The sequence below is a fragment of the Eleutherodactylus coqui genome, chromosome 1 (assembly GCF_035609145.1).
Source record: "Eleutherodactylus coqui strain aEleCoq1 chromosome 1, aEleCoq1.hap1, whole genome shotgun sequence".
Taxonomy (NCBI): Eukaryota; Metazoa; Chordata; class Amphibia; order Anura; family Eleutherodactylidae; genus Eleutherodactylus; species Eleutherodactylus coqui.
The window spans coordinates 286,765,182-286,791,027 of NC_089837.1; the positions used below are offsets into that span (position 1 = coordinate 286,765,182).

Genomic DNA, 25,846 nt, shown 5'->3' on the forward strand with positions numbered 1-25,846 from the left:
CCTTCACACCCAGGTACATATTTCATGTAAAGATGGAGTGGCGTGATTCGTTGCTCTATAGAACATTCTTGCATTGCTCAACTGTCCAATGATGACTCTCCTTGCATCATTGTAGATGCACCAAATACATCTACTTTTGAGAAAACTCAGCAAACCTTATTGCCAAATAATGGGGCAAAATACCACCTGATAGGTATTAGATGTTAGTAGAAAGTATGCTGTGGAGGATATCCAATGTAATTAGGACCAAAGGAGACCCCAGTAAGTATTAATATATACAAATTAATACTACAGTGGTAACTCGGGATCTGAGCGCCTCAGCTTGCAAGTTTTTTGACTTGCGAGCAGGCTCTCTCCCGAATTTTTACTCTGATTTACGAGCAAAAACTCTGGGTACGAGCCTGCTTGCAAGTCAAAAAACTCGCAAGCTGAGGCTCAGGAGGATCTATACTCACCTGTCGCCAGCATTTCATCCTCACGATGGTCTGCGGCGCTGCTGCAGGCTGTCACACACTCCTCAACGCCGACACAGAGCGTTGCTTTCTGGATGCGGAGCTTGAATGCCCTGCCTCCAGCAAGCTAAGGTCTGATTGGTTAACTCAGCGCCGCGTCAGCCAATGAAAGCCAGGGCTAGGTTCATTCAATGATGTCATTGAATGGCTGTGATTGGTTAACTCAGTGCCGGCTTTCATTGACATACGAGTTTTTTGGCTTACAAGCTACGTCTCGGAGCGGATTAAAAGGCACCACTGTACTTTGATTCTTGCTCAGTTGTCCAATTACTTTTGGTAGAATAGTGTCTATTACACATTTGCTTGATCCCCGGTAGGTGTCTTCATTGACTTCATGCGCTGCACACAAAGCTAATGATCTATATTCACACCGATGCTGATATACTTCCATTAGATGGTTAGCCTTTCCATGTTCTTTCTCTTCCTTTTCTGTAAAACATCATCTCCGTTGTTTCATGACGTCATCAGTGGCCTTCCTTGGTGTCAGTTGATACATTTTACGTGAGAATTACGAGCGTCATCTAATGTAATAGTTTCTCAGTATTATTCTGTTTTACTGCTTACCTGCTAACCTTGGGAATAATAAACAGTAATGCAGTGTTAGGTTTCTAGCTAGGGTACTAGTAAAGGTGATGGTGACCCGGGAGTGACACTTCATCCCCCTCACAACCTTTGTCTCTCGTCCCCCTCCCTCCTCGGTGCTCTATTCTCTCTAGTGTGACTCCTCTTGCACCCTTTATATTCTGTTCCACGGGTAGCCTTGACTCTGTACTCTCTCCGGGGGGCATCAGCCTCTCTGAGCAAGAAATTGTACAAACTGAGTAGGAAAATAAACAGAGAAAGGATGCTGGAGACATAGAAATGATGAGAGGAAGAGGTGGCAGGGATGGAGGGGGAGCTGTGGGCGGACCTCAGATTAGCAATTTCCCCCCTGACATCACGGCCCAAATAAGGAGCTTTGAAATAAACGTGTGTTATTTTCTTTCATGCTTTCCTCCTGACACTGAAGATTCACTGCAGGCAGAGCAGACACAAGCAGGGTGCAGGTGAGACATGCTACTTCTTATATCTTTGCCAGGACGTTTGGGATACAAATTTCATTTGCCGCTTTAAGATGGGTTAACCCAGCAGGATCCCAGCAGACAGCATCTTTAAATGAAAGCGCTGTGTGAGTTAAGGCAGTAGAGGGAGGGGAGGCCGCCGAGGATCCCCCAATCTGCTGCAGAATAAGGGAAACTGGGCTAGCGGGGAATACACAGTTTCTTGTGGTCCAGTGACACTACTATATATTAGTCAGTCACTTGTGAGTGTTGTGACAGCATGTGACAACGCTCTGTCCTTTTTCGCTTCTTGTACTTCGCCTTCTTCGTTGTACCTTTTGTTTATTATTGCCCTTTGTTTTCATACGTCTTTCTTTTTCTTCCGTTCTGACATTTTTTCTTGTAATCTAAGTCCACTATTCTGGTGTCAAAGTGCATTTAAGGTTTTTGATTTTGGGGCAGGTAAAGGTTTTTCTGTGGTATTTGTGGCACCAGACACTTTAGGTTCAATTTTTATTTATTTTATATATGGCTTATTTGATTACAATGCGTATATAGTACTTTGTTGTTTTATACCTGGAACTTTAATGTGATGTGTGGAATAGTTGTAGATCAGGTCTAAATACATATAATGACAACAATTAGTAGGTTTGTAGATATTCTGCTTCCTCTGTGCCTTAATGCATCTTGTATAGCCACTAGTTTTTTGAAGCTCTTGTTCCCAACCTAAAGCTTGTATTCAGATATCCAGCCACATTTTTTACGTGTATTCTGGACTGAGTGCCTGATGTAGTCCTGTTCAATTACACATCTATGTTTATATCATTCAGTCCATTCTGCCATCATACTCCTTTCATATTTGCAGTCCACATGTTAGACAAGAAATATGTGATTGTGAGCTCTTGAGAACAGAACAACCCTGTGTGCTTTAAAAAGAGGGAGGTGTGCCTGGGAGGGACCCTCTGTAGGGCTCTGTCCTGTGATGAGAAGCTCCCTTGTTATGTGACCAGTTTACAGCTGCATTGGGACCAGTAGCCTGAGTGAGGGTATCCTGAAAGCTCCTGCCTCCCCCACCCATGTGATATACAGTACACACCACTCCAGTGAAAGGTGCCTGCTATTTAAGCAGCTGTGTTGACATTATTGTTGCTGCAAGTTGACAGCTGCAAATTTTGTTGAAGATCTTATTTATCTATAGTCCACGTAAATATATATATATTTTTTGTTTACCATTTATAGGGCTGGCGCTACATGTGTCATTGTTTCCTAAAGCAGTTTGGAAACAATGTACACTTGTACTTAAACTTCCTGGCAGGATGTGGTATCTTGTGCCATGTGATAAACTTGCCGAAATTCTCAATTCCATAGACAAAAAGTGAAACTATCTGGTGCAAAACAAATTCTTCCTGTTAACTGGAACCTTTTTTCAAAAATCAAAATCATCTTTTTTCAGCACTGAAGGTGTTACACCCCCAGATTTCAATCAGTTGTTATTTCGGACCCTGAGCCAGGATTCCAAGGACTGTGTTTGTATTTACAGCAATTATTTGTCTACTTATCCATATATATTACATATTGTACATATATATATTTATTTGTCTACTTGTCCATACAGCCATTTCTGTAGTCGTGCTGTGTATGTAAACTTCAGTGCTTGTAATGCGGTTGATATGTTCAAGTATGAGGTGGTTACTATTGATCATTATAGTAGTTCACACATGCCCTATGAACTGCCACGTCTGTTTGGCTCCATCATAGGACATGCTAGTCCCGAATGGCGCTGGATGGCACCCATTGTCTATAATGGGGTCTGCCCAGATTCCATTATAACCTTCGGCATTTTGCAGGATGAAGTGGCACTGCATGCACTACTACTTTGTCCTGGATTTTAATGGAAATCTACGACGGAACCTCCAACGTAATTGTGAATGAGCCCTAGAAAATTGGCCCTGGTAAGTGGGTTTTGTACCCTGTACTTTTTCATTTGAGTAGTCCATTTTTAACACCTGGTGCCTAATATATAAAGTTCCATGTCTCCCAGCAGAAGTGGGCAGACTGCTCCTGCTGAGCAGGAAAAGAACATACCGTAGTGGCTTTTATGTAAAGTCAGTGCTGTGTGCTCCTGCATCAGATGGCAAGTGTGCAAACCATCTTTATGGACCTTTTTTATTCATGCGGCTTTGTTATTCTGTGATACAAGAAGAGGCAAACAACCTTTGTTACAAAGCAGGGAGACCCACAACTATCAAGAAAGTAATTTAATGCTGTAACATTAAAGGGATTCTGAAATCTGGTGCATGTAGTCCGAATTCTGGGTAGTATGAACCCGGGACAGAGATGCCTGTTGCCCCCATGTATGTGGTGTTCTGAAACGCTGTGATGTTTCAGAATGAATACAGTTGATGTTTGACTCTCCTCATCCGCTTCTTGCAGAGTATACATCATGCTCAAGCAGCGAGTCAAACTTTATAAGTATATTTGGTCTGAAGTGCTATAGCCTCTCAGAATAACAGATACACAGGGATAACAGGCACCTCTGCCCTGGTTTCATGCTGCCTGTAGTTTGGTAAGCATGAACCTGATGACAGAATCCCTTTAAAGAGTAACTCAACTTTTCACAAACTTTTGACGTCTGAGAGACATGTTATAAGTTTTTTGTTCAGTGGGGGTCCTGCTGCTGAGACCCCCGCTGATCGCTAGAACGAAGGGGCTGCAACACTCACCCGAGCAATGTCCCCCTCGACTGTCTTTGCTGCTTTTCGGCTCCTCCCAGTAGCTGAAGACTGCTATAGGTCTACAGAAGCTTTCGATATTTCTTTCTGACATGCAAAAAGTTTTTACTTCAGTAGAGCAAACCGACCCAGACAAAACCATGAGAGTAAAGCAGAGAATATTAATCTTCCGTCAGATTCTACTGCTGACGCTATGTATTCGGGAAATCGTTATTGGCATATTCCAAACCATGTAATTAGATTACTAGAGGATAAAGTGTAACTCATCACTCTGAAGCAGAGGTACTTCAAAGGCAAACTGGGGTCCAAATATGGACCTTGGCTGCCTGTTGTCCGAACCAGCAGAAGGTGCTGCTGCCAGTTCCCCTTCTCCCCTCCACTAATGTCACGGGTGGTGGATGCACCACAGGTTACAGGAATACGATGCAGACCACAAAGTTACAAAAATAGAAACTTTTATTTTAACTAACGATCTGAGAAGGAATATGGTTATGCAATGTTAGGAAACAGTTCAGACATAAATACTCTGTAAATAAGTAGTCCTAACTATGTCTGTCTAAGGGCGCGGACACACGAGCGTAGGCGTATTTACGTTCGCACGTGCGCAGCGTTTAATCGCCGGAAAGAACGTTTTTCGGCGATCATGACCAGAGCTAGAAAGCATATTATCGTTTGTTCCTACTTTGCACACTATCTTTTCGGCCATCGAATATGCGTTGGCGCGTATTTCGGTCGCATATGTTCCGTTTTTTTTTTCGGGTTGCCGTTTTTACGCGCCGTAAAATCGCCCGTGCGAACGAATACATTGGAAACCAACGCCTCAGATGGTCACGTTTATACGATTGGGCGCAAAAACGCGCCGTTTATGCGCTCGTGTGAACGCACCCTAAGACTAATAATGGAGAATAACAATACTATATGCTTTAAATTTAACAATTACCGTGTTAACAACACACAACAGCAATAAGACAGATCAAACTTTAGCACAATGTAATATAAAAGTATGTCATGGACTTACTCCCAAACTCTTTAGTACAAAATAGTCGGCCTTTTTCACCCCCTTTTGGGTATGACTATGGTGATTTGATCCACTTAACTGTTCAGTGGTTGGATTCTTTTGAAGGGACCTAGGTTGGTCTCTACCTTCCATTTGTCCGGTTTTGCATCTCATGCACCTATTAGACTCATAGATACCTTATGCAGTGATTTTTTTTGCTTTGAATAAAATCTCTTAACATTGGGCTCCATCTTTATTTAATAATTAGAAGGTACTGTATCTACCTGCAGTCACTTATGGGTCCGCTATATTCACATTTACACCATTGACCACCATGGGCGAGTCCGCCCTTATCTATAGCGGCTCGCTATGCGTTGTGGCTGTGCCCCTTTTCTCCATGGCGACGATATGCCGAACAGTAATGTGACCGCCAGGTACTTTGGCTCTGTACGTCACCATTGGCCAGCACGCAATGCTGTGGGCGGATCTCCCTGGGTAACGTGTTCTTGCGACTATAACATATCACGTCATGTGACCCTTACCCGATGATACGGCGCGTCGCCTTCCTTCTACAAATCATCTGAAAAGGCTAGCGGCGATCGGGCTCTACGCTGGGTAGAGTGTCTATCACAGGTGACTGGTGTCTTTGACTACCTCTCCTGCCTATCATTAAATAGGGGTTTTATCAAAAAGGTGTTCCCACACTATCTTTTCAGGGGCGTATACTCGCTGCTGATTGGACTGGGGGGCACCAACCCTCAGAGGGGTGTTACTGGACCTGGCTTCATAAGGCAGTACTGTGTCCAACACTGCTCATATGCCTCCAGCCTACCTTCAAGGCTGGAGATGCTGCTAGGTTTCTCATTTTATTATTTTTGGTTCTCTTACCAACAAAGCCTTTACTTTAGCTGGTAACTGGCAATATTAGCAGCATACATAGCTGTTTCTGCACCCATTATTGGGCACTTCGTTCTCATTAGGAATTTTCCTCGGGTACAAACGTGGGTTATGTAGCAATACCTAGTCTTAGGCCAACCTATGACACTTGATGCTGATTGAGCTTATTTAGGGGCATAAAGTGATTTCTATGCAAGTCTAGGTTGTACATTTTGCTTTAGTAGCAGAATCTCTTTTCCTAGCATTATGAGGTATCACCCTCACTTCCTTGAATAACTACTAGGATTCCCTAGGGTTCATTGGGCTGATATCTAAATGATCAGATATTCGCTTGGTTCATTCTTAGAAAGGCTCCTGATGAGTCGCTTACGCGACAGAAACACGTTGAGCCGTATAAAATTCTGAGCCATACAAGAACTTATTCTACCGAACCTCATCTGTCTGAATTCAATGTGGGAAATATCTAGAATCAATCTGTATCTAGATCTGGCTCGTATTCTCGTCCTTATGTGGACAAACCTAGAGCCATATATGTTCTAGTATTTTCTTCCTCTTATTGAATCTATCTGGCCCAATACTTTGTTATTGGTGCTAAAGGGGTTGTCCCGCGCCGAAACGTTTTTTTTTTTTAAACCCCCCCCCCCCCCCCGTTCGGCGCGAGACAACCCCGATGCAGGGGTTAAAAAAACAAACCGCTCAGCACTTACCTGAATCCCGGCGGTCCGGTGTCTTCATACTTACCTGCTGAAGATGGCCGCCGGGGTCTGCTCCCTCCGTGGACCGCAGCTCTTCTGTGCGGTCCATTGCCGATTCCAGCCTCCTGATTGGCTGGAATCGGCACGTGACGGGGCGGAGCTACACGGAGCCAGCATTCTGTACGAGCGGCTCCATTGAAGAGAGCAGAAGACCCGGACTGCGCAAGCGCGGCTAATTTGGCCATCGGAGGGCGAAAATTAGTCGGCTCCATGGGAACGAGGACGCTAGCAACGGAGCAGGTAAGTATAAAACTTTTTATAACTTCTGTATGGCTCATAATTAATGCACAATGTACATTACAAAGTGCATTAATATGGCCATACAGAAGTGTATAGACCCACTTGCTGCCACGGGACAACCCCTTTAATATAGTCTTGGCTGATATCCTGGTCTTATTCTAATACCAATATAAATTGTCATTTTGGACATGGGTAGACGGGCACAAGTCACCTGTTCTTCAGTAGATCGGGGGTACGTTGATATTACTTTTCAACACCAATCCTCCTAATAGAACAAAGTTACGTTTGTGTACAGTTGGCCACAGGTCTATCAAGGACCATACATTCAATTAATTGACCAACGCATGGTTTTTAGGTGTCTACTACTAATCATTTAATCTATGGTTGTTAAAACCAAGGTCACCAAGGTGCCTGTCATACTAGATAGGTAATTTATGTTGTTTGTTATCGAAGCCTTATGTTTTTAAATTTTCATTAGTAAAAGTTATGTTTTAAAGGAGTTAGATCAGTGAGATTGGAATACATATGAGGTTTTTTAAAATCACTTTTCAGTCCATTTTCTTGGGAAGGCAAGGTGGCCAAAAACAGCAATTCTGGCAAAGTGTTTTTTTTTTTTTAATTTTAGTTGTGTTGACCTTTTGCAATAACTAATTGATATTTTTCAATGGTTCAAACTTTCATGAAAGCATTTTTATTTTACTACTGTTTGCTTTACATGGAAATATTGGAAACAGATTGTTGCCTTACTTTAAATTCATATTAATGTGATTGTGCGACGATAGATAGTTATCCTCTATCCACAGAATTCTGAACATTGAGGGTCTGACCACTAGAACCTCCACCAATCCCAAGAACGCGTATTCCGATGGTCCCTGGATAAACGAAGCGTCAGTCACGTATGCACATTACCACTCAATTTATTTCAACATGAGTGCCAAAATTTGTCAAGTTCAAGAGACCACTATTCCATTTACACTGTGACCTTTGGGACCCTGTTCTCAGGATCAGTCGGACCCCACCGATCAGAACTTTTTATATTATTCTATGGGGATAATCTATTTTGGCACAACCCAATACAGAGCACCACTTGTCTCCCTCTTTTCTTTTGCTGCCATTTGCCCCCTTAGTCACCCCTCTCCTTTTTTAGCCAGTCAGATAGAAGTAAAGATGTGTTTTCCAGAACATCCAGGAGTCTGCAGCCACACACTTTTATATCATACATCGCTACTAGAGATGAGCGAGCCTACTCGGAAAAGCACTACTCGCTCGAGTAATTTGCTTTATCCGAGTATCGCTGTGCTCGTCCCTGAAGATTCGGGTGCCGCTGCGGCTGACAGGTGAGTCGCAGGGGAGAGCGGGCGGGAGAGAGGGAGAGAAAGATCTCCCCTCCGTTCCTCCCCGCTCTCCCCTGCAGCTCCCCGCTCCGTGCCGGCACCCGAATCTTCAGGGACGAGCACAGCGATACTCGGATAAAGCAAATTACTCGAGCGAGTAGTGCTTTTCCGAGTACGCTCGCTCATCTCTAATCGCCACCAATAAAACACAATGACAGCTTTCCCATTCATAATTAATGGAAGCGCTCATTGGTGCAGTCACGGATCAGTGAGTGCTTTTGACATGCCCAAGCTCTCATTTGCCAATACAGTATTAGAGTTTCATGCCAGTCTCTTTTTTTTTTTCTAGTGGCTGCTGTGCTGCCTCACCAATCTTCATGCACCCAGGGCTACAGCTCACTTTGCAGTGTGCACAATCAAAGCAGCTATCATGATGTCAGAAAGGCCTTCCACACACAGATGTTTGCAGAAACGCAGCGTTTTTTAAGGCTGTGTTTACTGCGGCTTTAGCAGCGCCAGAAGAAGCTCACCCCACCACCTGCGCTAGCGATCCTCTTCCCTCTCTCCTCCTTCGGCTCCTTTCTCCGATTGTCATAACCCACCTTACTACCATCTTCAACCTCTCTCTGACCTCTGGTATTTTCCCCTCCTCATTCAAACACTCAATTTCCAATCTACTAAAGAAAACTGACCCTTGACACAACCAATGCTGTCACCTACCGACGTATCTCAAACCTCCCCTTCATCTCCAAACACCCGGTTTATTCCCGCCTCACATACTTTCTCCCTGATAATTTTTTCCTTGACCCCCCCTCCAGTCCGGCTTCTGCCCCATGCACTCGACTGAAACCACCCTCACAAAGTGTCAAATGACCTAATGATGGCAAAGTCGAGGGGTGACTACTCTATACTAATCCTACTCGACCTCGCCGCAGCGTTTGACACTGTTGACCATGACCACCTCCTTGCTATGCTTTGCTCTGTCGGCCTAAAGGATACAGCTTATTTCTGGTTCTCCTCCTATCTCTTTGACCCTTCTTTCAGTGGCTCCTTCACTGGCTCTACCTCCTTTCCACCTCCTCTCGCTGTTGGGGTCCCCCAGAGCTCGGTCCTTGGCCCCTACCTTGTCTCTTTCTACACAGCCTCAATCGGACAAACCATCTGCAAATTCGACCTCCAATACATCTCTACCCAGTTATACACCTTTTTTCGCATCATCTCTGAACCATTTATCCAAAACATCACCGACTGTCTGTCCGCTGTCTCTAATAGTATGTCCTCCCTTTTTCTCAAACTTCACCTCTCAAAAACTGACCTTCTTGTTTTTCCGCCTTCCAAATGTACTTCCCCCAACATTCCAGTATCTGACATCATAACCTCCAAACAGCATGCCCGCTGTCTTGGGGTCACTCTGGACTCTGACCTCTCCTTCACCCCCCACATCCAAACCCTGGCCCGAACATGCCACATGCACCACAGAAATATTGCTAAAATTCTGCCATTGCTCACCACAGAACTACTAAAGACGCTCGCTGTCGCCCTCATCCATCCCCAACTCAATTACTGTAATTTGCTGCTCATCGGTACTCCCCGCACCAGACTCTCCCCTTTCCAATCCATACTAAATGTGGCAGCTAGACTAATTTTCCTACCCAGCCGCTTGACAGACGCTTCTGCACTATGCCAGTCGCTGCACTGGCTGCTCATACACTACAGAACTCAATCCAAACTAATCACCCTCACCCAGAAAGCTCTCCACGGCACAGCACCACCGTACATCGCCTCCCTCTTGTCCTTAAATCACCCAGCCTGCGTGCTCCGCTCTGCTAACACATTCAGACTAAACACCCCTCTAATTCGATCCTCACATGCTCCCCTCCAGGACCTCTCTAGAGCAGCACCAATCCTCTGGAACGTTCTACCCCCAAGGCATCCGGACAATTCCCTGACACATGTAACTTCAGATGCGCCTTAAAAACGCACCTCTTCAGGGAGGCATACCCAATCTCTTGATCCAATCCCCCACCCATCAAAACATGACCCATGCCCCTCCCTATGGCTCCCCACACTTTCCACTTTGCCTATCGTATACATCTTCTGCCCATGTACCTCCTTATAACCCCCCACCCCCGTTCTGTTATAATTAAACATCATATGTAATTTTTGTACTGTTTTGTGCTCCCTGTGCCTCCTGTGTCACCCCACCCTGTTTCTTTCCAAATAATTGTATACCACATGTAATTGTCTGGATTTCATACTACCTGTGATTCAGGCAGTGTGAAGCTAGTGAAAGATTCCCTTTAAGATCACTCCAAGAGCATAATGGGCAATGCTGCAAGATATGTGAAAGAACACACAGGTACCAGCAGCCTTCAGAAGACTCTACAAACTGCAAACCCCTCTGTTGATGTTTCTACCATTAGAGAAATACTGAACAAGGTGGATCATAGAAGGACGCTACGATGGAAGTTGCTGTCCTAATAAAGTAAAATAAAAACAAAACCTCATCCCAACTGTGAGAATGAATTGTAAGGTGTATAAAAGCATTTTACATGAGAATGTTAAGGCAACAGTTCATGGCCTGAAGCAGAATAAATGTTAGGTAATGCAACAACATGTTCACACAAAGCTCACAAGTAAACCAACTAAAGAAGGAGTGAAAAACATGATGATTTGTGTTTTTGAAATAGCCAAGTTCTTCTCTCAAGCCCTCTTTATACAAATCCCACATACATACACCACCGTGTATGGTGGATGTCGCCCAGGGATTAAAATGCAACCAAATTATAAATACGAAGAGAGAAGGTTTTCGTTTCCTGTCTAAATATAAAAATTCATTAAGAGTAAGATGCGCCAATTTTATTAAAAGACAAAAGCACCTTAATAAATGTGGCATATTTTGGCTGCACCTGCACCACAAATTGAAATCTATGCCTGCCGTGAGCAGACGTAGAGTTGCACTACAATTTATGCCAGTTTCTAGGCATAAATTATAGTAAATCTGTTAATCAGCGCTCTGTCCCTCCCACTGATCCATACCCACTTTACTCGGCAAAAAAGTAGATAATGAAGCACAAGAAGGACAAAGCACAAATTAGGGTAGTGGCACACTGATATAAAAAAAAAAGTCACCTGCTCTATAAACCGACTCTTCTTCATATGGGTGCACTTGCACATACCATCCATATACATTCCCTGTGTCGTTTTTTTTCCTTTCCTGCAATGTGTCATCCATTTTTCATGTCTGCAAAAAATTACTGAAACAAGCCCACTTTTTTTTTCCTTTGTATTTTTTAGCAATGTATTGATGAAAACTGGACAGCACATTCTGCAAGTCTTGTCTGCAATTTGGATCAGAATAGTTTATGCCATGAGTTTTTTCATTGAATTCCGTACCCGACAGCATGTGGATGGAATATACATGTGTGCACTTTAAGGCCACTCGCACACATCCGTTTTTTACCGCAATTGCCACAGTGTCTTGAACCTCATCTGCCACTAGAATGATGAGGTGCATTGAAACCCTCTGTCAGAGGCGGGAACCTGCATATGAAAATGGCCGTAAAATCATGGCATGTGTGAGAGTGTCCCTAGTTTTATTGTATTGTGGCAGAAATTCAGTAGTAATTTCCTGTTGTGTACACACTTGATTATAGATTTTTTAACTTTCTCTTATCAATCTTGTATAGTCTCTTTCTTAACAAATCACAGAAAAAGAGGACAATTCTATTTAAAAAGTCACAGTAGGCAGCCAAATGTGATTGTTCTCAGTAAGAGAAACCAAGTAATCTTGTAGATATGATACCTTTTAATGGCTAACAAAAATAGATGATGTTATAGCGAGCTTTCGAACCTAAGCAGGGTTCTTCTTCAGGCTTAAAAGGGTTTACCAGGGAGAATACTACGGATGAACTATCCTCAGGATACTTGATCAGCTGGGGTCTGTCGCTCGGGACCCCGACCAATCAGCTGAGTGGGTGCATGTTATCAGTGCCGCAAATACACAGAGTCGGTACTGAAGCAGCGGAAGTCTCCGTGCTAACCTCTGTGTAGTGGCCGGCGCTTGTAACTGCAGACATAATTTGCGTTGATTTCAATGATATTGGGATTTGAAATTGCCTTTTAATATAATAACTTTCATATTTTCTAAACTGTGTCTGTGACTAGAAAAGTGCTCGGCCACAGGTAATTCTGTCCTTCTCTGTTTATTTGTTTGGCAATGAGACCTCATCCTCACTCTAAGTTTTTGTCCTGTTTGCCCAATATAAAGGCCCCCAACAGGACATTTACTGCACAGGATCAGGTACACAACATCAGACGTGGAACCTGTGAATGTCCCGGGGATCTTATAGTCCTGCTGTGTGTTGAATAAAATTGCTTTAAATCGAACTTCTTACTCTACATCACTTGCTTCTTTCTTAAAGAGGTTTTCCCATTAAAGATATTTATTCCCTATCAACAGGATGAATGCCTGATTTTGTGGATAGGGGACAAATTTCTATAATGGGAAAACCCTTTTAATGTTTTTTATTTTATGTAACCAATTTTATAAGCTTTTATTGTCCTTACATAACTTATCACCTTGCTTGTTTCCCGTAATATCATTTTAAACACTCCTGTATGCCTCATTTTCATCTAGTGTAGTTAAAGGGTACCTGTCTGGTTCTATGAGCCTCATAAACTAAGTTTTTGGGCTCATAGGACAACAAACTTATCTGCCTCTCTGTTGCCTTGTTATCTACCTGTAAAGCCTTTGTTTGTTCCATTGAGTAGACTACCTTTCCTCATTATATACACACATATCTTTCAAAGTCCCTGCAGAAAAAAATGATGCACTTATCTGGGTTTTTTTTGCATTGTGTTTTCCTTCTCATGCATTTAGAAAGCCTCTAACTTTTGCCGACTCTCCTGCATCCACGTTTCTGTCCCAGGGGCTTTTCCAGTACTGATCAGCAGGTCTCTATCGTGAACATGCACAAACTCAGCTCCCCCTCCACCCTCCTCTTTTAGAGGCTGTGTAGTAAAACCACGCCCAATCAATACTACACAGCTGTCTCTCCACCTATCACATCCTCTCTGAGTAGCTGCAGGTCCCATTCCCCCTCCTGATCTCTTCCACCATCCCCCATCACTTTCAACATCCCTCTGTAATACCCTGTTTCCCTGAAAATAAGACATACCCAGAAAATAAGATATAGCATGATTTTCCAGAATTTTTGAGGATGCAAAATGATTTTTCAGGCTTTTTGAGGATGCTTAAAATATAAGCCCTACTCCAAAATTAAACCCTGCTAACAGTTAATTTAAAGAAGTCAATTTAAATAGTGTCCAGGCAGCTATACATGTAAAAAAGTTAAACCTTTTTGAACAAAATTTAATATAAGACACTGTTTTATTTTCAGGGAAACACGGTAGTAGATTTTTGTGCTCTGCTGTGTTGCCTCCTGATCTGGCAGGGGAGTGTACGTTAGGAGATGAGCTGAGAAAGAACCAGTCCTTTTTTTTTGACTGATGGAATTTTCAGTCCTTCAATCTGCAGTGGCTTGAAAAACCATGCAAGCATAGACCTCAAACAATCAGAATGTCTTAATGAAAACCAGTTACAAAAAGTCTTAATTTCTAAAAATATATTGATTTAAAAAATGCAAATGTGTAATATAGCCTTTAAAATCTAGATCTTCACTTAAATGTCCAACTTTTCAGTCTTCTATCTTCACTTCAAAATTTTCCACTCTGTTGTCTTATACTGCTTGTCATATTCTCCACCTTCCCAACATGTGATGTGAATGTGGCTGCAAAATGGTTAATCTGTTTCTATGCACTCAATTTTGCATTCCCCTTCCACTCAGGTTGCAAACTGAGCGTAAATTACACCCCAAGGGACCTTTCACACATGCGGAATATTTTCGCAAGACGCACCTAAAGACGCAGTTTAATTTGCTGCTACAGACTTTAGCTCCGTAACCCACATATATACATGCAAATTTTGCTGCAGAATTTTCTGCGTCTTTAGGTGTATCTTGCAGAAAATCCACATCAAATTTGCTACACGTGAATGCAACCTTAGGGTACGTTCACACAGAGCTTAATTGATGTGTACTTCTAAAAGATAGGCCATCAATTTTTAAAGGCTACATAACCACTTTAATGTTACAATTATCTTACCTACATTTATATGCATAAAAATGTATTTTTTTTTTTTACAGATCTGCAGTACAATCATCAGCCTCATTGTAAGGCCACAGAAAACTCAGAATTTATAAGATTAACAAGCAAGTCTTTCCCGGTGGAATATGAGATATGAATGACAAGAGGCAAAACTTCTATGGAGATTACTGGAACAATATTTGTACTGTTTTTGCAGATTGTGCTTTCCTTTAAGTTACTGGCCATGGATAACAAATGTTGATTTTGGAAGCTAAAGCTTTTGTTACATATAGGAACTTTCTGACCAAATACTATAAGCCAATGTTTTATTGACAAGGTGTTTCCCTCAGAGGTGCAATGCAGATTGTTTTCTTATTTTATCATGGTTAGTAAATACTGCACCACAGGACTTTGCAAAAATAGCACTTGGAGCCTCTGGTGTAGGTGATGGAGCCAGAGAAAGGCCAGAAGAGCACAAGGAAGTCGGAGGAAGGTGTAAGGAAAAGGCAGAACAAAGGAGAGGAAGTGCAAGGCACAGTGTCTTCAGTAGAAGACCATACAGTTAGTGGTCAAGAAGAGCTTTTACCACACACACATTTCCCAAGCTCTCTCAGAATAGCAAGAGAGGGTCCACCAAGGAGAGTGGGAAGACCCTGTAAACCAAAAGTTCCATTACTTGGGCAGCTGCACGTTTCAAAATCACAGCCTGCTTCACCAGCATTTATGGGTCCCCGTGTGGATACAGATCCTGGTCATGAGAGCCAAGTATGGCAAGTTGTAGATCCAATACAGTCAGGTCCGTCCAGGCCTTTCTCTTCATCTGCATCACATGCCAGACCTAGCCGTCCGGCAGAAGACTCTACTCAGAAATTGTACGTCCAGCGGCCAACTCAGGTTTCTGTAAAGCAAGCAGATGAGCCTCCTAAAAAAGAGAAAAAGCCCCAAAAGCCAGGCAAATATATTTGCCAATATTGCAGCCGACCGTGCGCTAAGCCAAGTGTTCTACAAAAACATATCAGATCTCATACTGGCGAGCGGCCGTATCCCTGTGTACCTTGTGGGTTTTCTTTCAAGACAAAAAGCAATCTGTATAAGCATAGGAAGTCTCATGCTCACAGGATCAAAGCAGGGCTGGCATCAGAAATTAGTGTGGAGACATATCCATCCAACCTAGAGATGGAAAGGCTTGGAGGAGAAGAAATTGATGATCCATCAGAAGGAGAAAGCACAGACTCTGAGGATGAGACAAGCACAATGTCAAACCTAGTGGAATTGTCTCCACAACAAAAGCATCACTTGTCAACGTGTGATACCAAAGTTGGGTCAAGACAACAAGGTACAGCCCATGATCTCTTTTCTTTGTCCCAACAACACATATCCCAAACATCTGAGGAGAGTGTAACATTCACAGAACCTTCATCTGAACTCATCCAGAAATCGGAAGATACTCACAGTATAAAACAGAAGCTAGCACTTAGGTTAAGTGAAAGAAAAAAAGCAAGTGAGGAGCAGACTTTTCTCAGTCCCGGAAGTAAAGGAAGCACAGAGTCTGGTTATTTTTCACGTTCAGAAAGTGCAGAGCAACAAATAAGTCCTCCCACTACCAATGCTAAGTCCTATGCTGAAATTATTTTGGGCAAATGTGGAAGGATCGGGCAGCGAACCTCCATGTTAGCGAGTCCTCCACTTTTAGGTGCTGCAGAGGAAAAAACAACTATGACATCAATGTCTGTACCTAGGACACAGGTAATTGAGCATATTACCAAACTCATTACAATTAATGAGGCTGTAGTGGATACTAGTGAGATTGACAGTGTTAAACCAAGGAGAAGTTCATTGTCTAGGAGAAGCAGCATTGAATCTCCTAAAGGACCTTTGTATCGAGAATCTTTTCAGTTTGATGTTAAATCACCAGGTTCCACTTCCCAACAAGATACAAAGTCCTTATCTGAAAAGGCAAAAGCTGAACACTCATTGTCTTCTCTTCAACAATCCCACGGTGCCACAGACACAGTGCCTCTTCTTCGAAGCCACTCAATGCCTTCCTCAGCATCCACTGCAAGTTCTCCACATCCATTTAGAGCTAGTTATTCATTTGATGATCGAATTGTAGATTCTGATGCTTTGAGTCACAGTCATATGTTCTCTTCGCACCCGCGCCTGCTAAAAAGACAACCAGCAATAGAGCTACCTTTAGGAATGGACTACTCTTTAGAAGAAGGTAGTTCAACAGGAAAAGACGCTGCTGTGAAAACATCCGAAGATATGGAAGGGAAAGAGAGTGAAGTTCCTAAAAAGTCAAAAAAAGGGGGTAGAGTTAAGGGTTTGACCTATGAATGTAACATTTGTGGTGCTCGATACAAGAAAAGGGGTAACTATGAAACTCACAAGAAATACTACTGCTCGGAACTACAGATTTTAAAACCTCCATCTCTGAGCTCTCAAAGCTCCGTGGAAACCAGAAAGGAACTTTCAGAACAGGAAGCATGGCCTCAGGGACTTAGTTACAAGTTAGGACCAAGTCTAGAGTTATCTACCTTGCGAAAACGACGGAAAGAGAAGAGTCTTGGAGATGATGAAGAGCCCCAAACGTCTGATTGGTCTGAATATCCAACATCTGCCACAGCACTAGAATCGCACTTTGCCACTTCCACTACATCCTTGACTTTGTGCACTGATGCAACTAAGCAGTTTGGTGGTCGAAGTGAAGTTACTTCCTTGCCAGAAGTAGAGAGTAAAGAAAAAACTACAATTTCTAAGGAAATTTCTGTCATCCAGCATACTAGCTCATTTGAAAAATCTGAGTCTATTGAAAAGAAGAGTAGTTTTGATGAGGAAGATTTGACTCTAGCACAAATGTCTGGAAGGCCTCATACTCAGTCATCTCATTCTTTACAGCCTAAGTTAGTTCGTCAGCACAACATTCAGGTACCGGAAATCTTAGTCACTGAAGAACCAGATAAGCCAGAGATTGACATTGAAGAACCTCCCAAAGAACAAGAGAAGGTAGAAGAGTTCCAGTGGCCACAGAGAAGTCAAAGCCTTGCACAGCTCCCTGCTGAAAAGCTCCCACCAAAAAAGAAGAGACTACGCTTAGCGGAAATGGCACAGTCATCTGGAGATTCCAGCTTTGAATCAATGACCCTCACCCGTAGCCCTAGTCAAGACAGTAGTCTTTCTCATGCCTCCAGCCATTCTGTCTCATTTGATAGAGAAGAGAGTTCTAAAACTGAAGTATTAGGTGTGCAATCAGAAGGGACGGTTAAGGCACTAGGACATCACATGCTTACTGTTCCTTCCCACCATCACCAAATGAGGGAAATGAGGAGATCTGCATCTGAGCAGACACCAAATATATCTCACATACCACAGGTTTCAGAGAATCGAAGCAAATCTTTTGATTATGGTAATTTAACATCTTCAATATCAATGCCAACAGCTCAGGAGCGAAGGAAGTGCTTCTCACTTCGACAGACTTCTCTAAGCAGACATGTTGAACTTGAACCTGAATTTTCGTCACACGACTGGAAAGAAGTGGATAAACCAAGTACTTCAAGTCAAATAGTAGGCATGGGTTCTCATGAACAATCTTCCAGAATTTCTCCTAAAGAGCAGCAAAGTTCTCCTTCCCAACCAAAACAAAGAACCATTCATTCTTTGACTGATGAAACGGAACAGAGCTATTTATCCCAACAGTTATCAATATTTCCAATACAACCATTACTGCATTTGCCTTCACGTGCTTCAGAACTGTTACCTCCTCAAGCTATGAGCAATATATCTGCTCCATATTCTCTACAACCAATCACACGTTCTATTTTTCATACTCCACCAATTCCTTTACAGCCGACTCTTTTGCATCCAGATCATGTTCAAATACCACAGCATGTAACCTCTCATGCCCTAGACATTCCTGTTAGACATCATTCGCCATTTCTACACTTGCCTTACTCAGCACCCTCATCATTATCCCATGCATTCTTTATGCCTATACAACCACAATTTGCACTTCCAGTGTCTGCACAAGTTGGTTGCCATTATCCACAAATAAAATCTGAGGTCTCCCCTCCCTTATCCATTTCCAACCTTTCACCTTCCAAAGATTATTTTTCTGAGAGCATTCATTCCACATCTCATAGTCCATTAGCTTTGGAACCTTCTGCACAAGTGACCCTCTCACATTTAGAACCTGTTGTATCATTAGTTGTTCCAGTCAGAATCCAGACACACATGCCTTCTTATGGTAATGCTATGTACACCACACTGTCCCAAATGCTTGTTACACCACCACCCTGCAGTCCATCTTCTCTTGTTATGCATAAAATCAGTGAAGGGCAATCCAAGGGTTTTCATGGCTTTGACCTGACGTCTATATTACCAAAAGATAAGAGTATAGTGAGTGAAATTCCTTACTTACGTGTGCCATTTCCAAAAACTGACCCAAGCAGCTACATTCCACTTACTACTTCTGTTGAGGGTGTCCTTGGATTTGATGGAAGCTCAACATCTGTTGGGGGCAGTAAGCGTATGTTATCCCCTGCTGGCAGCTTGGAGCTCACAATGGAGACCCAGCAACAGAAAAGAGTGAAAGAAGAAGATGAACCAGAAGGAGTACGGAAGCCATTATTGAAGGCACAGTCAGTGTTCAATCAGTGCAGATCAACAAATACAGCTGTTCTTATTTCTACACCGCAAAAAAGATCAGAGTTAACACCAGCGTGTCCAGCTGCTCTTGAACCATTAACAGTACTAGAAAGGCATAAAATCCAGTTAGCACCAACTACTTTGGATCAGTCACAGTTACAGGAAGGACATCTAAAAGAAGACGATGGCTTAAAAGTTAAAGAAGAAACTGACGATAAAAGTGTGCTTGTTCCTATTTCATCATCTGATACTCCACCAAGCCATCCAACAGGGTCTCAAGAGGAAGCAGAGGCTAAAAATGTCCTAACATTTCCAACTCTACACACAACCACTAACGTCAGTTGGTGCTACCTAAACTATGTGAAGCCAAATCACATGCAGCAAAGTGACCTAAGGGCTTCTGTATATTCTAGCTGGTGTATTAGTTTATACAACCCAAATCTTCCTGGAGTTTCAACCAGGGTGGCATTATCTCTACTGAGGTCCAAGCAGAAGATTAGCTCAGAAATTTATACCCTTGCTAATGCTCCACAACCGGATTCAAACGTGGCACCTGCACGAACTGGGAAACCAAAAATGACAGAGGTGAGAAACGCTCATTGTATCTTAACATTTTTTCCATGCAGTAATCCAAAATATGTCATTATATGCAATGAAACATTAGATTAATTATTTTGAAAAGAGTGATTTAATGTTTTGTTTCCAGTTCATTCAGTGATTCACCAAGTTCGATAATATTTGGTTGGATTATAAACACCTATAATATATATTAGAGAATGAGGCGTTAGATACTTGTGAAGTGTTTATTATGCATTTTCTAGTTTCTTTTCTATGTGTATGAATTACTACTTATAAGTACTGTAGTAATTGACTGACCACTTTATTAGATGCAGTATTCTAATGGTAGGTAGGACCCAATTTGCCCTAAGAAACACATTACCGTATATACTCGAGTATTAGCCGACCCGAGTATAAGCCGAGTCAATAAGTTTTACCACAAAAAACTGGTAAAACTTATTGACTCGAGTATAAGCCAAGCTATACTTGAGTATATACTAGGTTAAAAAAAACGCAATACTCACCTTTCAGTCGGCGTCTCTGTCCCCGGCGTGATACTCTTCCCGGCGGTGCGGCAAGCTGCTTCAGTCTTCTCCCTGCCGGTGCTCAATTCAATCACAGCACTGATGGTGGGGGATTTCAAAACCAAGCCAGGGAGATGACAGTGGGGAGAAGACTGAAGCAGCTTGTCGCACCGCCAGGGAGAACAACGCGCCGGGGACACAGACGCCGGCTGAGAGTTGAGTATTGTGTTTTTTGTTTTTTTTACCTCACTTAAGCATAAGCTGTGGGGGGCTTTTTCATCACATTTTTTTGGGCTGAAAAACTTGGCTTATACGGTAATTAATTTATGGAGTAGACTCAAGGTGATTAAAAGTTTGTGAACCCTTTAGAAATTTCCATATTTCTGCTTATATGTGACCTGAAATTACATCAGATTTCCTAAAAGTAGATAAAGAGAACAAAATTAAATAAATGAGTCAAAAAGATTAGACTTGGTCATTTATTTATTTAGAAAAATTATCAAAATCACTTGTTTGTGAGTGACAAAAGTATGTGAACCTTAGCTTTCAATATCTGGTGTGATCTCCTTTTGTAGCAATAACTGCATCTACAACTTACCAGTAATTGTTGATCAGTCCTTCACATCAGCTTGGAGGAATTTTTGCTTGTTTCTGGGAAATGTGGTTAAAATCCCGTTGTTCAGAATCCTACTTAGTTGATGGTCCTCCTCATTTACAGTAAAAACCTTACTGCTTAAGATACCTTTGATCTCTTTCCATCTTTTTTGACTGCCATATTATGACTAGTGTTACTTCTATATACTTTGCCTGTAATGAGTATTTATCCCCTCCAACTTGATTCATGCCTTATTGAAAAATGAATATGACATTATTACAGCAAACATTATGGCTTCATGTGATGCCAAGGATGCCTCTAATAAATAATGAATGAAAGGGGTAAATAATTATGTTATGTAATTTTTTTTTCTTTTTAATGGTTATGCAAATCACTAAAAAGTTCTTTTATATTGATTATATTGATTATATTAAAAGGGAATTTCAAGACACAATCCCACAATCTAATTGAAGTTGTTCTAGGGATCAACTGATTCTACTGGTCTGGGTTTCAGAAACCTCCAAGGAGCAGTTGATATTGCCAGTGGCTAACAGCTAGCCATACATTTCTGATTGCATGCCTTTTGAAATAAATAAGAACTTGGCCTGCAATACCAAGCTGAGCCACTGCAGTGAGAATGGAGCTGTCCACTTCCTGCAGAAATCAGCTTGGTGCGGTGCATAAGCATACCGGCCTGACTAACAGCTGACCGGCAAAGGTCCTAATTGACAGACACCTACTAAGCAACTATTTATGGCCTATACTAAGGATAGGCTATAAGCAGTTCACAATTGGACAACGTCTTTAACTTGTTCATATACTTATGTTAACTTTTCATGTTTCAACATTGGGGAAGATTTACTAATTCTCATAGCTGAACTGCAATAAATTTGGTGCATCTTTAAACACTTCTAAGTTTTTTTCCCAAACATTTTTTATTTTAAATTTTTGGAAATATTTTCCATTACAATTCAAAAAAGAGAGAGAAATAATCTTAATAAAATAATACAGAAACAAAATCATCTTGGAAAGATACGATGGTATATCAAACATATTGATCTCCTGTACCTCTTTCCTGCCAAAGTTTACTTGATATTTTCAATCCTCCCATTCTTTTTGTATAAATCTGTCAGTTTCAAATTAAACAAAAAAAAAAAAACATAATAAAATGTAAAAGAAAAGGAAATAGCCAGAAGGGGGTACTTTCAGTATTTCTGTCCTCTCCTCCTTCTGTCCCCATCCAGACCCTATCCTATGTCTCACGTTCCATTCCGGTCCGCCCCGTTATTCTGCCTTCTGGTGATCTTCAGTCTTCCCAAAGAGTCTCTAGCCTCCTCTATTAGGTACCAGGTTGTATACTGAAAGGGCGTCACTATCTTTCTTGGTCGGTGTAGTGTAACTGGAGGAAGATCTGCCATTTTTGGAAAAAAAAATTTCTGCCTTCTCTTTGTGTCTCTCTGTCTCCACTCATTCCATGTAAACACTTTTAAGTTTATGCCATCTATTAGTAGTCACCAAAATTTTGCTGTTCGATGTTGCATTTTAGGACACACCCACTTCCCAAGTAAGAGATGCTGCCTCCTCGTGCGAGATGCTGAAAGTTTCTAAACCACATAAATAAATCTGGTACAAGGTAAATCTGTTTTTTGGTGCAAATTTGAGCCAGAGTATTGCACACCATGGCGTATCAGTAATAAATAATAATAATCTTTATTTGTACAGCGCCAACTTATTCCGCAGCGCTTCAGTAGAAAAGTTTCAGTATTCTGGCTCAATGTGCACCAAGAAACAGATTTACCTTGTACCACATTTATTAGTGTGTGTGTATATATGATATTTCCGTTGATTATCAATTTCGTTTTTTAAAACATTTTTAGTATCCTGAACAAGAAAAACTCAGTATATCTATTTTTATTTTTTTTGTAATGACATGAAAAATAGGCTCATATTCCCACCCAAGTGCAAAAGGAGACATCTAAAAAAGAGGAAGAAAAAAGGGTAAAAACAGAAGACTCTGGGACAACTGTAAAGCGAGGAGAGCCTTCACGTGTACGGATCTTTGAGGGAGGGTGAGTACAATTTCAGTGCAAATTTTGAAAAAATTGTTTTATTTGCACATTTAGTTACCATAGACCTGAATGATATCCTGGATTATATATATACATGTATAATCAATACTATATCATTGAATCAAAAACTAACACTTTTGATGGTTGATGGATGTTTACTGTGTGGTATCACTTTGAATCTTCTCATAGCTTGGGTAGGTCTTCACGTTCAGAGCTGTGTTATTTGCTTTTTGCCCTATCCTGCACACTAGAATTACTACAGATGTAGAAAAGTTTAACCTAATTTGCTGCAATAAGTTATCTTGTCTTAACTCAACAAAAAAAAAGCCATTGAAAAGCTATTAAAAACACAAGAAAAAGTTTTGTGCCACAGTTTAAGGCATTATGTATTAAGTTAAACTTTGTTAAATCTGTAGGTTTCCTTATAAACTCATGCTACACCTCCTGAACCATATCGTTGTCAATGGGAATGTCCAGTCATGAGCTCAAAAATTATGTGTAAAGTCGTTTGTATAGGTACTTCTTACCGCCTCTTTAATTTCCTCAGTGGTTGCTGCTTTTTAGTTCGGCTCCATTAGAGCAAAGCTGTGATCTGTGCTTACAGTTTTATCTACAGTGTGTAAAAGGAGTGTTAGGTAGTCTGAGAACCTCCCCGTCTCATCATTGGTTCAGGGAGACACGCCTCCTGTCTCATCATTGGTTCAGGCTGCAGCTCTCTCCCTCCCCTGCAGCTCTGCCCTGTAGACCCATACTGTTTCATAGGTATTCATATATGTGCATTATGCCCTAATATCTGCCATGCCTTTTATACAGTGCGTGAAACGTACTCTGTCTGTTTTAATATGCCAGTTCCCAATTAAAGAGTTTGTAATAAAACGCCCAAGACTGGATGTTTTCCTTGTAGTTATCTTCTGCCCTTTTTACCACCTCCTGAAACATTTTTTTAAAAACTCTATTCTCGTTATTCCCCCACCTCCCTTCCTATCTTTCTGTCTCTCTCCCTCCTAGCTCGACCATGCTTGTTTTCCTTTTCTTTTCTCTTCTACTACCTAATCTTTCTGTTCCTGTGAGAGGTATAGGAAGCTGCATTCTCAAATCTTACATCATACGACCGCAGACAAATATTAACTCAGACTGGATCTCTTTGCAATGATCTCACCGCCTGCCCTCCCCCACATCCACTCACCCACTAGAGAGTCTGTTCTATGTCCTCAAGGTGATTGTTTCATATTAACAAGGCTGACAGCATGAGCACATGCTCCTAGTCCTGCATTTCTATATTTTCGTGGGGGGGCCAGATATTGTGATAGATCTGTGCTTATATGTGAATGTTCTTTATTATTCTAAATGCAGTTGCCCCAAGTCACTTGACCACCCTTTGATGTTTTGCTCGGAATTCTCTAAAATACACCCCTATGTGCTTCGTATTTGTAAACCCTTTTCCTAAAATGATACCTGAAAACTGTCCAGTTGTGTTGGTGATGATGACAGTGTCACAGCCAATTTTCACTTTGTTCCAACTCTTCCCCAGAACTGATTTACAATTTTCTGACCTTTTCCCAGGGCTCATCCATGATTCCCTGACCACATCCCCCAGATGTCACCTGCTGTCTTCCTGACCTTTCCTAGATCTGCCATTCTACTACCCTACTTCCCAGGTACCCTTACTTTCCTATCCCCCGTTGACCTTTGCCTGTCTACACCTTCTCCTCTAAACATCCATAACCTTTCTTTCCTGAGTATTCTGCATACCTGGTGCTAGCAGTCAAAGTGCATTCTCTGACTTTCCAGATTGTCTTTTTCAGCTCAACTTCGACTCATAAAGTATGGAGATAAGTTACACAAATGGAGGTTTATGTACCGTATATGGCAAAGTAATCTGCAAAGGTTAATATTTAACCCATAGTATTTGTATGAGATTCTATAGCATATTGCACCCATACTTTCCCAGAAATACAGTACAAGTGGTTCCTAGTCATGAAAGTGTTAAACCAACTCCACTTACCCCTCCTTCCACCCTCTCTTTCCTGTCTACAGTGTGCATGCTGGCAGCTGTTATGAGAGCAGTAAGAGGGTCACTGCCTGCAGTAGTACAGGGGATTCCCAAGCAAGGGAGATTAGTGTTACATGATGAAGTATAGGAAAATGTGTTTGTATGACCAGCTTATGAAAGTCTGGTGTCTTGCAGCATATGATTTACAATTCATATTTAATTAAAAGTGGCAGAGAAGATTAGAACTAATTTCCTCACGCTCAGGCCATATGATTCAACAGTAATGTACAGCATTGTAACGTGTAAAAGGACTCCTGCATCTTAGGGAGCAGGGGCATGTGCACTGTAGTTTGGACGTGCAACATGAACCTATATTGTAGACTGTGTGGTTCCTTCGAGCACCTCCATGTGTCTCAGTGTTTGCCATATAGGTGATTCTCCATGAGAAAAACCTGTGTATCTCCATATGATCCATACAGAGGCACATTATAGGCCTGTATACTGTCACATAACAGTGCAGTGCTTAGATGAGGTCCCAAATACCCTGGTGTGCTTGCTCTCTTAGAAATAATTCATACCTGTATGTCATTACTGTCAATTTACTCTGCCTCCTCAGAGTCAGATGGAAACCTGCAGTGGGTCCGGAAAGCCTTTTTACATTTTGACATTTTGTAATGTGGCCTTGATGCAAATAACAAAAAATCTGGAGAAACGTCTAGAAGGTCAACCATCACTGCAGCACTCTACCAAACTGGGCTTTGTGGCAGAGTGGACAGAAAGAAATCTTTCTTTACGAAAAAACACATGAA

At 41.8% G+C, this 25,846-nt stretch overlaps 1 protein-coding gene across 2 annotated transcripts in view; it reads left to right on the top strand.

Annotated features, from left to right (window-relative positions):
- Positions 1–25,846, top strand: part of HIVEP3 (HIVEP zinc finger 3) — a 111,729-nt gene that overhangs the window by 54,746 nt on the left and 31,137 nt on the right. For both annotated transcript variants that reach the window (XM_066572582.1, XM_066572590.1), the window contains exons 3-4: positions 14,714–19,883; positions 22,917–23,044. In XM_066572582.1, the coding sequence (XP_066428679.1) occupies positions 15,102–19,883; positions 22,917–23,044 (4,910 nt within the window). In that variant the 5' untranslated portion in view covers positions 14,714–15,101. The remainder of the gene's footprint in view (positions 1–14,713; positions 19,884–22,916; positions 23,045–25,846) is intronic.